Genomic DNA, 15500 nt, shown 5'->3' on the forward strand with positions numbered 1-15500 from the left:
AAATGTATTCAATAAGGAATACAAACATACTCAAGCACACGTTTGAAAAAAAAACCAAACAACAGTAATACCAACATGCTGTGTCCTTACCCCTATTGTTCCAAAACTTTCTGGCTTTCTTCTCATCTTTTTCTTGCACAGGTGTGTCCATATCCATTTGATCAGGTACCAGAGAGACTTGGGGCTTGGGATGACATTGAAGGGAGTAGGCAGGGTACCTCCTTCTTCAAAATAACTCATCCAAAGCTTTGTCCGAGCAAATTTCCATTCTATATCTGCATGGTCCTGAACAGGAAAACATGACAAGTGCTGACAGGTTTCTTAATTAATAAGGTGAGATAAACCTCACAGAGAGCCTGTAACCTGACTTTGAGTGGCTCTTGGAACATTCATTAAATTGCCTGTAAAAACAACACTGACTCCCAGAGATGGTCATCTAAATTCAGACAGTGGCTTAGCCTGGAAAGGAGTCACAGCTCTCTTGTCACTTTTCATCCTTCCCACTTGCAGGAAACAGACATTTACAATAAATCCATGTTAAAGAGACTACAGAGATTAGTTATGACTTGATGAATCTTCATTTACTGCCCTGTAGGCTTACATTAGCTCAGTTTCATTAGATTCTGGCCACAAGCAGGGCTTTAGGTCTTACCCAAGGCCTTGAAACCCTGCCTAGGTAGGTGCCCATGGCTCATACTTCTGGTGTTTCCAGTAAAAGTCTTACTTGATTTGTTTCCATCTGAATAAACCTTGTCCACCTTTAGGCAACAGGCATAAACTCAGAAGTTCCTCTAACAAATGTACAGTAGGGTCTCTGACACAGCATTGAACCCTGACGTAACCTTGGCCAAATGGTACCAGGTGAGAGTATGGCTAGGGGTTGCCCACAAGCCTGAGGCACCCCTCTAATTATTTATTAATGATTCTGCTTTGTTAATCTCCTGGAAAAACTTAGGAACATTTGTGGCAATTAGATATGGGGCAGCCAGTCTCTTCTTAAATTAGCCACAAATCTTATTTAAGCAGAAAATCTGGGAAGTAGGAGGTGGTAGAAACTAGGCGTACATACAAATTCAAAATAGTTCATTTTAACCCATTAATATTATTTTAAAAACCTCGAGTTTTAGAGTAGGAGAAATCAGAGTATACTTCATTCTAATCTTCCTAAATTGCTGTGTGCTGATGAATGCATATGTTGTTTATACATTCTACTCTGAATAATATGGATTTTCGTCTAGACGCTGGACAGCTCGTGCTTTCAGCAGAAGTCACTGTATCTAGAAAATGCATGGTCTTCATTTTTGCTTAGCAAACGATCGATAGATGGACGTACAGAAGCTCCAGCTTCCCCTTGTCTCTCCTCTCCCATTTCTACTGCCTTCCCTATCTTTCTTCCTAAACAAGCTTATAGATTCTGCATTAATGAAGGAAAGCAGATGTTGTTTGCTGCCGCCACGGAGACTGGGACTGAATAAAATTGGCTTCAGGTAGTAAAAAGGCAGTCCCACAGGTGAAGTGTCGGCCTGTGAGTAGCTTCTGCTCTTTCGCATTCTCAGGGAGTCACAAGTTGAGGATTATCCTGACCTCACTGTGTCCTCTTACTGCTGTCACAAAGCAGACTCTTCCTTTGGGATTCTGAAAGGGTCTATAACAACGTCTACAGCGGTTAGAAACATTGAAGATGACAAGTTCCAGGCTGGTGATAACTATAATCACCTCTGCTACCCATCTTCTAACTCTTAGTTAATGTTTAAAGCTTAGCTTAGGTATTTCCTCTCCTAGGAGCTAGCCCCGAATCTCATCTATCTCAGCTGTCTCCTCTCCCCAGCCCATGTTACAGTCCTCTTTTCTGTGCTTTTATCACATTATCCAATTCCTTTTCTCAATATTGGAATTATTTATTGAATTTTTTTGTCCATCCTATATTAGTTTTTTCTTGAGGGCAGGGACTTCGTTATTCTGGGTATCCCTAAAATCAAGCATATGTCTGGCATATACTAGGTGCACAATAAATATTTGGTCTATGAACAAAAGATTGAGTGAGAAGAAGGCTTTGTACATGGTCTGCACGATCCCTTTTGCCTTTCAACTGTTACATTTTCTTCTTCTTTCATGCTTTATCCTAGAGCTCTGAATTAAGGGTAGCAGGACAAGAAGAGAAAGACCTCAGGGTAAATTCTGCTATTGTGGCACAGGTGAAAATCAAATATTTGGCATGTTCATGCTCCAAGGAGGCATCACACGCGGGATGTTGGGGTACACCTGTCTCAGGTTCTCAGTGCCTGCTCTCCTCTCAAGTAGCTTTAACGTTTGGGCTAAACAAGAATAGAAATTTGAAGATCGTTCTCATTTCTACAAGTCACCTAGAAAGACACACCCCACACAGGAGCAAAAAGAAAATATTACACGGTTCCTGACTAATGTTCTCTTCTTGATGAAATTGGTACATTTAATGTTTTATAGGATCCAAATTGTATATACAATTTCTCTGTATATAGCTTGATAATTAGATGCTTTCTAATATTTTTGGAAGGGTGGTCTGGAAAATAGAATCCACATTTAGCAAATGTGTTGACTAGAGGAACACAGAACTTCTGAAACAAATATACATATATATTTATGGACTATCTAAAAAGTTTAAGATTTGTGAGATGCTTAAATGAAGTTCCATAAATTCAGATATTCACCTGCAACTCCTAGGACCTAAGTATATTTAGTGGGAATACTCTAGTCTTGGAATCAGTAAATAAAAATCATTTCTTTTTATGTTTTATGCAGTTTTTCATCTGTGACAGGTGTCTTGCTTCCATAAAGACAGTATAATTAAAATTAGGAGTGCTGCTTCTCAAATTAACAATAATAACACCCCAGAGGATTAGCAATAGATTCAAAGATGCAATATTACTGCAGTTATTTATGGAGTAAATGGGCAGCCTGTAATTATTCTCATAAAAAGCTACTTGTCTAAAGTATACATATGAAAGACTTAAGAAATATATTTCATTCCAGTATGGGTTTGCTTTGTCACTATTGCTAATGGCCATAGGCACAGATCACTAGTATGCAAGTTGAAGGGGATAAAGGACTTCGCCATTCTTGTTCATTGCCATAGTTCTAGTTCTTAGGACAGTACCTGGCAACAGAGTAAGCACTTAATAAGAATTTATTGAATGAATGAATAAATAAGCTAAGTTGTTTGGATTCTAGAGTTTCAAATAAACACATATGGTACTGTATATTCTGCTACAGCATTCAGGGTTACTCCTCTCTGACTTTTTTTCTGGGCTTTAAGAAACTGAAAACCCTATGCTTTTTCACTCCGACTCCTCTCTGGGCTAGCTCTTGTATCTTGCCAAGCTAGCATGAGTTTGCTTATATCAAGATTGTAGATTAGATGGTCAGAGACAATGCAAAACCCAAAGGGCACTGCATAGAGTTGTGTTGCCTGTTCATAATCCATACCTCACCTACTGTTTGCCATAGCCAATGACTGCATGGTAGGATAGATTTAGTATAATCATCTGTAATATGAAAAAACTAAAATAGTATGTAGCCAAGTAGGGTAATAGTGCTTAGAAATATCAAACTAACCATTTATATTATAATTCTGATTCGTCTCATCAATAGCAATTATAGATTGTATTTCCTATGATAATAAGATGGAGTATAACTAGGAACGACACATTCTAGGGGGGAAGTTATTCAACTTACAGCAATAAGTTGGTAAGAATTATTCATCATAGCTATTAACATGTTAAGTAGGACAACCAGAGAGATGATGTTGTATGTCCCAAACATGGTGGCACCAACAAACTCGGTGAATTCATGCTGCGCTTTGACATTGGTCACATATAAGTTGATGAGCCCAAATATTGACCAAAACAGGGACTGGAGTGTCTCAAATAACCTAGAATAAAGATAAAATGACATTAATAGCTACATTAATAGAACCATTATACAATAAAATAGAATGATAAAACATGATTACTATGAGGTTATAGTTGATTAATTTAAAAATAAACTCAATAAAAAGAATTAAAGAAAATTGTTTCCTTATACTAGCACAAATGTGTACTTAATTTTCTCAAGAGCTTTGAAAACTATTTAGTTTCCTGACCAGCGATGACAAATCAGACCCACAGCATGTTTTTGTATAGTCATTGAGTTAAGAATGGTTTTTACTTTTTCAAAGGGTCAGAAAAAAAAAATCAAAAGAAGAGTGATATTTTGTGACATGTGAAAATTATATAAATTCATATTTCAATGCACATAAAGTTTTATTGAAACACAACCATGCCAATTCATTTATACACTGTCTGTGGTTTCTTTTGTGTTACAATGGCAGCAGTGAGCAGTCGCAACACAGAACATACAGCCCACAAAGCCTAAAATATTTACTACCTGTCCTTTTCATAACAAGTTTGCAAACCTGTGTCCCAGGGCACTGAGTGACAGTTAATAAATAATAAATCTGCAGGCTTAGTCTTTAAAAAATGTAAGTTCTTTTACCTGATTTTCCTTTTTGATTATAGAAGGATTAAAATAATGTTATCATTATGGATTTCCACATTTACAATTAAAATTGCACAGAGTGAATCCTGTATGATGACAAAATGTCTCAGAATGCTCAGATAATAAGATTTGCTATTTTTTATATTTCTCGGAACATTTTCTTCATAACTTACTCCAAAAATGGAATAAGATGAAGAGTGTCTGAACCCAAATGAAGAATTGTTTCAGTAGGACCATTATAACACCTTAATGTAATAAAAAGACAATGGAACTCTTATATTCTTCGAGAAATGGTTTAAAAAATACTGTATTTAAATTATGTTGTGAAAACAAAAGCAAAAAGTATCTTATACGTGGCATGACATATAGGAGGTGGGATTTCAGTGGTCAAGTGCCCCAAGGAGAGCAAATTCATATGAGGCCAGTGGACAGTGGTATGGCCTGATGTGAAAAGATGAGCTTAAACTATCAGATTTCCTCTCTGTGAAAGTTTACCTTAGAAGTATCAAGAGAATGAGGTAGTTGTTAAAAAGTACTGAAATGACAGGAGTTATGATGTAGAATTAGGATCACTGGAATTATGAGAAGCCAAAGGTTTGAGACAGCACAAACTAAGAAACAGAGAACTGAGAATAAATAAGCCAGATAATAAGTAAACCCTGAAGAGAATACACGTGGAGTAGCTAAGTTATGTTAATATCGGTTCTCAGAGGAAAAATATCCCATGGTCCAGCTCTACATCAACTCCTGCTCTTCTTGAAGCCAGGTCTTGCTCTAGGCTCTGTCCTTGCTAAGATCAACCCTTGCTCAGAGAATCAAAGGTCTGGATTCTTGTACCAAACTCCTGTTACTTGAAACAATCCATGAATTTCTGATCAGTATGACAAGCAGAATCTAACTAAGGATGCCTTAGTTGGTGTTCAGGATTTCTTTTCTTAAATTAATTGGTTTTTTTTTAAGTAAGCCATTTCATATTTTTAATTGTATAATAAAATTTTAATTACAGGATATGAAATGTAGTGGTTTCTTTACTGAATTATTTTGCTAGGGCTGTTCATCTCTCAATGGGGCAAATTATCATAAAGGTTTCAATGTTATCAACCTCAATCAGACCTTGACTTGCCAGCAGGGATGTACTTTGTGAAGAGTTCACCATATATTCTTAAAGGACAACCAGATGTCAGATTCTAACAATATCAGGGAAAGTTTAATATAATTCATTGGCCTCAGACAAAGGTCACTAGAAGGTATTCTTTGAAAACTTTCTCAGGAGAAAAGTAAATTTGACCCAAGGCCACGAGTTCTTTATTTTCAGTAGCTTTAGGGAGAATTTCTAAGATTAATGACAGTGTCATTGGATTCAATGTGAAATGATTTTTTTCTTTCTTTCTAAATAGTGTATATTCTCACTGTGAATATACAAATATAATTCAACTGGTTTTTCCCTGACCTCAATAGCAGTTCAGAGAGAGAGTAGAAGTTATATGAGTGATATAATAAATTATATAAAATGTTGCCACATAAATCCCATAACAGTTACTTTTCTAAATGTTCAAATAAAAAAGTGATGTAGAGTAAATGGATTGTTATGGTTGAATAATTCTGATTTTCTTCTACCTAAATAAGAACTATTCATCATTAGGATATTAGCAGACCCTTTGGCAAAACATTTATTTGCATATTTGATTAAAATTTGAAAATAAGAAAATTCAAAACAAGATGACGTTCTATGATTAACTCTGAATTTCATTCTTATTTTTATTTTCTTTTCATTTTTTCAGTTGAATGAATCAGAAGTAAGATTTGCAGAATAGTTCCACTTAACCAAAATATATTTACTTTTAGATGAATCAAGACCCTGTTATCAAGACACTGGTGTTTCTTAGCTAATTATTCTTTTATTACATGGATTAAAAAATCAATCTAAGTTAATATTTCAAAGCCATTGTTTCTAAAACTGTTTTCATAATTATTGATAACAACATTGCCCATAGATTGAAGGGCCGTTAGCATTAGCTGCATCACATTTTAGATTAACGTTCTGTGGCAACTATTTTCCTAATTCTGTGGAAAGATAAGGACAGAAAGCTTTCCAGGATAATGGCACCCTTAATTAAATCACACTTTTAGAATCTTGGTTAAAGACTAAGACCTGGCAACTTCTACAGCATTGCCATCCTAAAGATGTCTCTTGTTTCTTGAGGCTATTTTTCAATTTCTCCTTTTAAAAATGAGCTTATTCCCCAGTTAAATACTTACAACTAGAGAAAGAGAACAGGTAAAATAGTCATGTATTTCACAGTTGTGTTTTCCTCTAGCCTTTGAGATGAAATCGATGAGGAAACATAAGTTAATACAAGAGATCTGACTGTTTTATTCTGAGTTTATAAGGAATTAAGAATATTAAAACAAAGTACGACTTCAGCTGGCCAGTTTCAATTATCAGAAGTACAGCTCCAATCAACATAAAAGGCATTTTCTTAATGAGAAAATATCTATCACAAGGTCCATGCCTCTGTATTTATAAGAGAGCCCCTTACCCAGAGACTTGGTTTAAAATTCTATGCAGAATAATTTCAGTGATTCAATATTTGGTTTCTTTTAGTAACATGTAGTTCTTCCCATGTCAAAGAGAAAACAACCTGGAAGCATTAAAGGGGCAGGAAGAAGTGTCCACTTGCTGGTGGGAAAATGCACAGAGAGACATAGAAGACAGATCACAGTCTATTCCCACTGGGAGCTCACAGTCAGGAAGGGATCTGGAAGGCATCTTGGAAAAGGTACATCTGAGATAAGTTTTGGAACACAAAATAGAACTTTGCCAAGTGAGAGGGCAGAACAAGAGCATTCTGGGATGAGAGAAGAATAGGACATATTTAGGGATTGATAACCCATTAGAAAATGTTGAAGAATAAAGTGTGATTGGGGATTGGAGAAAGATGAAGCTAAAAAAGCAAGCAAGGGGCAGATCATTGAAGGACCTGGTATGTCAAGCTAAGAAATTTGACTGTATCCAATAAGGAACGAGAAACCATTTAGGTATTTTAAATAGAGGAGTGTCAAGATTTTGGCTTAGAAAGATCATTCAGGCAACAGGATGGAAGACATATCAAGGAAGGCAGGGACCAGGGGCAGAGGGCCTTAGATTTAGGCAGGGTCAGCGAACAAGGGAAGATGGCCCCGAGACAATAAAGAGCAGTAGTAGACATTTATTGACTGACTGCATGTGGAGGGGGTGGGGGAAAAGAGGGATCTAGTATAAAACACAAGTTTTTGATTTAAGTATCTGAATGGTTGTGGTAGCATTGACTAAGAAAGGGATTTGAGGAGGAGGAATTTAAAAAGTTGTGAGAGAGACTCTGATGAGTTTTCTCTGATTGGGTTTAAATGTTTAGGAGACTTGCATGGAGAGGCATTCGAAAGACAGTTGGACTTACAGATCTTGGGGAGAGAGGCCGATGCTAGTGATATAAATTGAATATAGGAGTCATCTCTTAGACATCTTGGATAGGGCCAAATCCATCAGATGAGTTTTCACCGAGATATTGGAACAGGGTCGGAGGATAGTTACTAAGGCAGATCACTATTTAAAAGCAATCACTGAAATATAATTATTAGAGAACCATGAGAAAGATTAGAAAAGTAAGAGATAAAGTATTAAAACATAGTCATATTAAAAGTAAAGGAGGGCAAGATTTAAAACATGAAGGTATTAAACAGGGTCAAATGATACAGTTTAAATAGGATACAAAGAGATAAATGTCCATTGATAGTAGTGATATGGAGCCTCCAGCTATTTTCTAGACCAAGAACAAGGTATCTTGTTTAGGCTTCTTTTCAGGGTTGCTTGGATGAGAGGAAGGAGAGAGCCAGGAGTAGCAGCCAATGAGAAACAGAGTTCAGAGTTTCAGCATACATTTGTGCCCAGAATGGAAGGAGTTATAGGGAGGAACCATGTAAATACAGATAAGGAAACACTAGATACTACTATTAATAAAAAGAAGTGGAGTGGATAACATTTTTTATCACATTATATGACAAGCACTGTCTTAGGTACTTTACATTAATTTTTTTTTAATTTTCATAGGGAAGACATGAGATGGGGTAATAAAAAGAAAACGTTGAAATTTGTGGTAGTTACAGAGTTATAAAAAGAAGAAGATATAGTTATAACTGCAAGCAACAAGTCGTACTAGCAGTTACTCTTTGTGAGTAACTTTGAACAAAAATAATTTGTTGCTTGCAGGTTTACATTCCATTATCTGGAAAAGAATTCAAGTAGAACACCTGGTTTATTTGCACTGAATGATTTGGACCTATAATATTGGAGTGATATGCAGTTATCTGTTGCTTTTCATGGTAATAGAGAAAACCATCAGTAAGGATACACTGAAAGAATACATAATCCAAGGAATTCAACGTGTTTGCTTTTAGAATAAAATTTATATTAAATATTTTGCATCAGATTCTCTAGCCATATTCTTTTGAGACAGATGTTAAAATTAGCTCACAATATGTCAGCATTTACCACAAAACCAGTAACAGGGCAAGGGGATTCCTGAGAATCTCACGGATCATAAATTAGGATGGGGTTAGATAGAACCTTGTTAACTACAGATGAATCATATGTCTGAGAAGGGGTTGGGTCTTGGAACCTGAGCTGTTCCCTGAATTAAAGAAAACCTGAGGAGAGAACTCAGTTCTAGGGGCTGTGTGGAAGTTCTCTGGAAGACAAAGCATGATCAGAAGGATGTGACCACAAATGTCAACAGGGCGGTCTTGGCAAGTAGTTGCACCAGGGCACCTAGTACAAAGTAACGAGGGAGTTGTGAAAGATGGAGCATGCAAAATGGCTGTCCATCAGAAATCCAGGAGGCCTGTCAGCAGGTACTATCCAGCAACTTTGTTAGAAGCAGAATTTGAGTCTAAGAAGGGGGAGGTTGGTGGATCTACCACCGTGAATCCCTAGTTCCCGTTGCCGGGAGCAAATTGCCAAGTCAAGGATCACGAGCAAGTGGGGAAAGACAAGTTCTGATATCAAAACTGAGACACAATCCAAGGCTATTCCTCACCAGGCTATTGCTGCAAGGGATTTCACTGAACTAGGTGAGAAAAGAGCATGAGGGAGATGACAAGGCTGGGTAAACTGGTCGGGCTGGAGAACTGCTTAAGTCCAGGAGAATAAAGAGGCTGGAGCAAGGGATAAAGTGACAAGGAGCAGCTGGGATGACTTTTTGTTTTCTTTATGATTCACGGTTTGTATCAAATCGATTTCTGAATGGACCTGAGGCAGCTAAGGTTGCGATGAAAACTTACGTGCAAATAATCAGATGTTAATGAAGTTAAATGGGGTTTTAAATACTGGGATCAAAGGTAAAACAGATACAGAATTGATCCAACAAGATTATTTTAACCAAAAGTGATTTAGTTTACAGGACGTTATTGATTTCCTCCCGAGGAACTACTGTACTCTCTCAGATTTCAAAAAGTTCTAGAAGGGCCGATGAATGGCCAGCTGACTTTCAAAGTCATCTACAAAATCACTATGTGTTCACATGTGGTTACTGTGGAGAGGAAGATCACCTCACTTCTTAATTCATCTGCCAATTCACTGTTTATCATAGTGGGAAGGAAGTGGACACAGGCAAGTAGAGGGGTTTTCTATCAGAACTGTGTGAGCATGAAACACCGTGGCCATGAACCTGGGCTGTCAGCATGCCTGACTGTGAGAATTACCAGAGCTTGACACCAAACAAGACCTGATGCTCCTCAGCTGTAAGGGCACAGAGGGTTATATGTGCGTCATAATCATGGCTTAGGTTAGCCTGAGGTCTCTATTTTGGACTATTTCTCCATGCTTAGATTTTTGGGTAGGGAACCCGAGAATAAAAGAGACATGTGGGGCTTCCCTGGTGGCGCAGTGGTTGAGAGTCCGCCTGCCGATGCAGGGGACACGGGTTCGTGCCCCGGTCTGGGAAGATCCCACATGTCGTGGAGCGGTTGGGCCCGTGAGCCATGGCCGTTGGGCCTGTGCGTCCGGAGCCTGTGCTCCGCAACGGGAGAGGCCACAACAGTGAGAGGCCCGCATACAGCAAAAAAAAAAAAAAAAAAAGAGACATGTGAAGGAACTTTAGTATCTGGAAAACACCTAAGCAAAGATTGAAAAGCATTTGGATTTTCTTCCACGATTGGTTTTCCATATATTCTATCTCTTACTATGCTTGTAAGCTATCACTAGGCACAAGTTTCTTTCTATTCCACATTTTAAAACAGTATACATAACGGTCTTTTATAGGAGGTCATTTAAAAAGAAAAGACCATTTTACTAAAACTTAAAATAAATGTACTGGATATTTCTGTTTTCCACACTAAGCACAATTTTTCTTTGCAACCGCTTGTCACAGTTCAAATTCAAAATGTAACACAATCTATATCCTGCCCAACGTTCCCAATAGAAAAAAAAGTCTGTGAGACTTACGTTGAAAATGCATTATTCTGCTTTTCACATCGTATGCCTTTGCAGCTTAACCCTTTTGTTTCTTCGTAATAGAAGTACAATTGATTTAGGCCATTGGCAAATGCTAGCAACACAAGGCAGTAGATGAATAGAAACTTCAAAATGTCCAGGAGCATTCTTCCCAGAGATATTTGCAGAGGCCCCAGGTGAGAATTTGCAGTAAACAGTGAGATCAGTCGCAGGGAACTAAATATATTTGCAATAGCAAATAAAGCTTCAGCCACCAGTGTGGGATGCCACATGTCCCAAGATTCTCGTGGATTAAGAGCACTGTACTGGAGAAAAGAGAGAGACAAAGGGAAAATAAAATATGAAACAAACACATACATATAAATATGTCAATCTCAGGACAGGATGATTTTTCGGACAGCTTCAGCACCACGGCAGCCTACTGGCAGGAAGCTGATGTTTTCCATGATGGTGGCAGCAATTCTAATCTACAGAAAAATAAAAATTTCCTAAAGGAATTTGTAATTGTTGAGCTTCAATCAAAGTGACCTCCCTGGTCTGTCCTTGTCATTTGTAGTATTTGCTAATCTGTGAATTACATCTGTCCTTGATCTTTCCAGTGGGACTTTTAAAAAAGAAAAGGCAAACGTTACATAGGAAAAGATAGTCTGTTTTATCTTGGGAAAAAATGGCGATATCATAATTATAACAAAGAAAACTACATTTTAAAGGAAAACTGCTACATTTTGAACAAAATCAATGGCTTTGCTTACTATGTTCGACACACTTGCCTATTCTAGAGGAATGCATGCTGGATACAAATTACATATAAATGAATGGAAGTAGTGGTCTGTTGTCTTGGATATAGTAATGACTAACGTGGGTATGACGATTAATATTTTGTATCTGTTATATCCTAAATGTACATAAAACCTAAACTGGAAATCATCCTAGCAGTCAATGAATTGCTAATTTTTAATATTTCATGTGTAGAAAGTGTGATATTTGTCTAAACATTCCCTAATTAGATAAAATATGTGATTTGAGAAAAATATTTGCTACATTAAACTTTGACCAGCAATTATTTTTAAAGTATGATTTAATTAAAATGTCAGCTTTGAACTATCTTGATACTGGGCTATATAAAGAGCACAGTGAAATTTATCCCTTGTAGTCTTGAGGTAAATCTGTACCCCTACAAGAAAAAAGGTCAAATACACTCTTTGAAATATTACATCGTGAACATCTATTATTACACCCATATAAGAACTGAACAAGTTAAATTCTCTTCTTCATATACATCACTAAAAATATGTCTATGTCTAGACAATTGCACCTTTTTCCTAATGATCATGTAGGGAAAAGAAATTTACTTCTGTATGAGTCTCTCAGGATATTTCCATTCTTTTTATATTGCATTTTATACCAAAGACCTTTACAAATGTTAATTCTCTTGAAGCTAATAGATGGTATTTTTAAAATCACCTTGGGGAGAAAATACATCACAAGCTCTGGATTTTGTTCAACACTCAGACTCCTGCTTGAGTGACAATTTAAAACAATCAAGTTTGAACTAGAAGGGAATTATTTTCTATTTTTGAATCCTCATAACCGTTCTTGAACATTCCCATGCATAGCTTCAGCATAAAATAGCTAATGATTGAAGATACAGAAAACATTTTTAATTTAAGATTTTTATTCATTAAAATGAGTATCGGAGTGACAGGTTGTGGTATCAAACATCACCTAAATCTCTCCACTCCCCTCCCCTGGTATATTATGCCACCTTTTCCTTCAAAGACTACGATAACATTCACCTTCCTTTTTTCACTTCTCTTGAAAGACACACATATTTTAGTAGAGAGTATTTACCCTTCTGTTGATGGCTAATTACTCCTCTCTCTCTCTGTCTCTCTCTCTCTTTCTTACTTAATATGGCTTAGGACCATATCTCAAAATGTACAAAACACTAAACAGTAAACACTCTTAAGGATGTAATCGTTTTCTCGGAATTTCTCACCACGTTTAACACAATGTCCTGCATGTAACAGGTGCTCAAGAGACATTTTATCCCATCAACTATTCATGAATAGTCCAGTGAGGATGACAGGGACAGCTAATTATAATAAAAATGCTCTAAGAGATTAACACAAACTGCTGTGGGAATAGAGAAGAGAAAGTGATACAGTCTGTCTGGGGCTGCTGGGGCCGGCAATGGATAGAGATTACATGTTGTTCAAGCTCTAAGGGTCCCTCGATGTTATTGAATCTGGTGGAGATGCTGTTCCTTGTTCTAATTCTCACAGCCAGTTTGCGGCAGTTGGATGTAGAATCCATCGTCACGTGGTTACTGACCCCAGCTCTACTTTTGACTTACTAAACTTTAGAACCCTTCTTAGCAACTGCTCTCAGCTGGGACTTGCAAAATCATAAGAGGAACATTTCCCATTTTACAACTCAGAGATGCTAGTTTCTGCCCCAGTATAATTACCCAAAACCGTTTCAGAGTCCAGCACTTCTGGTAATTGTTGGGAAACAATGCTACGTGAATATGTTCACATCTATGCATGGCCGGGGCTTGCTGAGAAATGTATTGGGGTTAAAGGATGTTTGAATGGCAAATGAGTCTTGGAAATTAGAGACCTCCTGAGAGATTTAGAAATATCTCCCCTGGAGCCATCTGCTTACAGTCTAAGGATAATAATTCTAAGGGACCTTTGCCTCCTCAGACAGAATTTGTTTTCTCTAGAAAGTTAAGGTCTTTCTCTTTTCTTCTCCAGGGGGAAGATGGGCAGCGGGCACAGCTGCACTGTAGAAGCTCTGAGATGCATCATTTCCCAGTTCCTCTCCTGTGGTACAAACTCATGGATGTGAAGGGCACATCTGGCTCTCATCGGTCGCCCTGTGGAGGCTTGGAGCACAGGGAACCAATGCCAAGCTTCTCATGTAAGTAAATAATTTGTCTATTCTCTGACCCAGAAACCTTGTTTCCTGTTAATAAATGGAGATATGAACCTTTAGAAATTATCTCTTGATTACACTCTTTTAACTTTACTTTTTAATTTTTCTTCTACCATTCACATCTATGTATATTTAGCTTAGGTTTTTAAATATAGGCATTCTTTTACAAAAGGAATTCTACAAATTCTTACAAACCATACTGTTCTGTGAATTTGTAGAGAAAAATGAAGAAAAAATTCTTCAGTGATTAAATGTATTTCCCACAGCTATCGTTAGAAATGAAAAGATTAACTCTAATTTTAAAGTTTTCTTTGGCTCTATTTTCTAAAAACTATTCGCAAAATCTATATTCATGTTTCATCTTTGCATGTTTGCCTCAAGCCATAGTGATGATTCTTGTCAGTATCCTTTGCAGGCTCTTCTTCTTCACTTTCCCCTTAAACGTTTCAAACCCCTTCTCTTCTCATTCTGTCTATTCTCCCTGGATGTTGCCTGTGATTTCAACTGTCACTTGTATGCTGGTGACTTCCGATTCCACATCTCCAGCCCAGAAATCGCACCTTTACAATCATAGTTTATATTCTCCTGCCTCTTGACTTCTCCTCTTAGATATCTCACAGGTGTCTCCAACTCACAGGCCAGAACTGAAGCACATCATGTTTTCATCCTCAAGCACCTTCTCCATTTATGCTTTCTCATCTCAGTGAATGGCAGCAAATCACCCAAGGCGGCATTTGATGTTGATCTGATAGTCTTCCCTTCCAAACTTGCAGCCTCTAAAACTGAAATCTTAGATATGTTGCTCACTCCTCTACACTGGTATTCTCATTGTTTAAAAAGTTCCTCTGTTTCCCACAGAAATTATTAAAATAGCCTCCCAACTCTTCTCCCTGCCTTGAACCTTGTCCCTACTTTCCTCTAGAATCATCTTTTAAGAGGGTCAATCAGATCATCTCACCTCTTGCTTAATGTTCTTCAATGACTGCAATGACCTCGGGATGAAATTCCGATTTCCCAACCTGTCACATGAAGCCTCGGGAATCTAGGTCTTGACTTTCTTTTGAGATTGACCTGCCACTTATACCCAATTAGGTACTTACTACTCTGGCTCAAACCTTTAGTGATGGCAATTCCCCAAATTACCCTCACATTCTCATCAAAATGCCTTTCTATGAATACTGGACCCTTTGTTTAGAATGGATTTAAATTCTAATTATTTTGATTCTTTGGCTATTATTCAGTTATCAAATATGTGTTGAATGCCTACTCTGTGTCAGGAGCTAACTTCAGGGTTCACAGTGGTTATCAAACAAGACATAATTCATGCCATGCAGGCTTACAATATAGTGAAGAAGACAGACATGGAATAAGTAATGCCACTCTTTCCCTTGAGAAGTACTCTCAGACCACAGATGTGTAGACAGTAGGATCCTGCTGACCAAAGCTGGTAGTTCCATGTTAGACAGAGATCAAGAGCTATGTACACACCTATAGCCCTTCGAGGACCAGCAGTTCCTGCCCTCTTCTTTCTCTCAAAAATCTGCTTTCTAGTATAAACCTA

At 37.5% G+C, this 15500-nt stretch overlaps 1 protein-coding gene across 1 annotated transcript in view; it reads right to left on the minus strand.

The window, feature by feature from the left end:
- TRPC4 (transient receptor potential cation channel subfamily C member 4) overlaps positions 1–15500 on the minus strand; it is a gene marked incomplete at its 3' end in the record, with an annotated part of 152230 nt that overhangs the window by 12711 nt on the left and 124019 nt on the right. The window contains exons 6-8 of the mRNA XM_081214764.1: positions 10991–11304; positions 3712–3907; positions 91–285 (exon numbers count right to left, since the gene is read on the minus strand). Of these exons, the coding sequence (XP_081070890.1) occupies positions 91–285; positions 3712–3907; positions 10991–11304 (705 nt within the window). The remainder of the gene's footprint in view (positions 1–90; positions 286–3711; positions 3908–10990; positions 11305–15500) is intronic.

Source organism: Mesoplodon bidens (genome assembly GCF_964165515.1).
Source record: "Mesoplodon bidens genome assembly, chromosome: 17".
NCBI classification, from domain to species: domain Eukaryota; kingdom Metazoa; phylum Chordata; class Mammalia; order Artiodactyla; family Ziphiidae; genus Mesoplodon; species Mesoplodon bidens.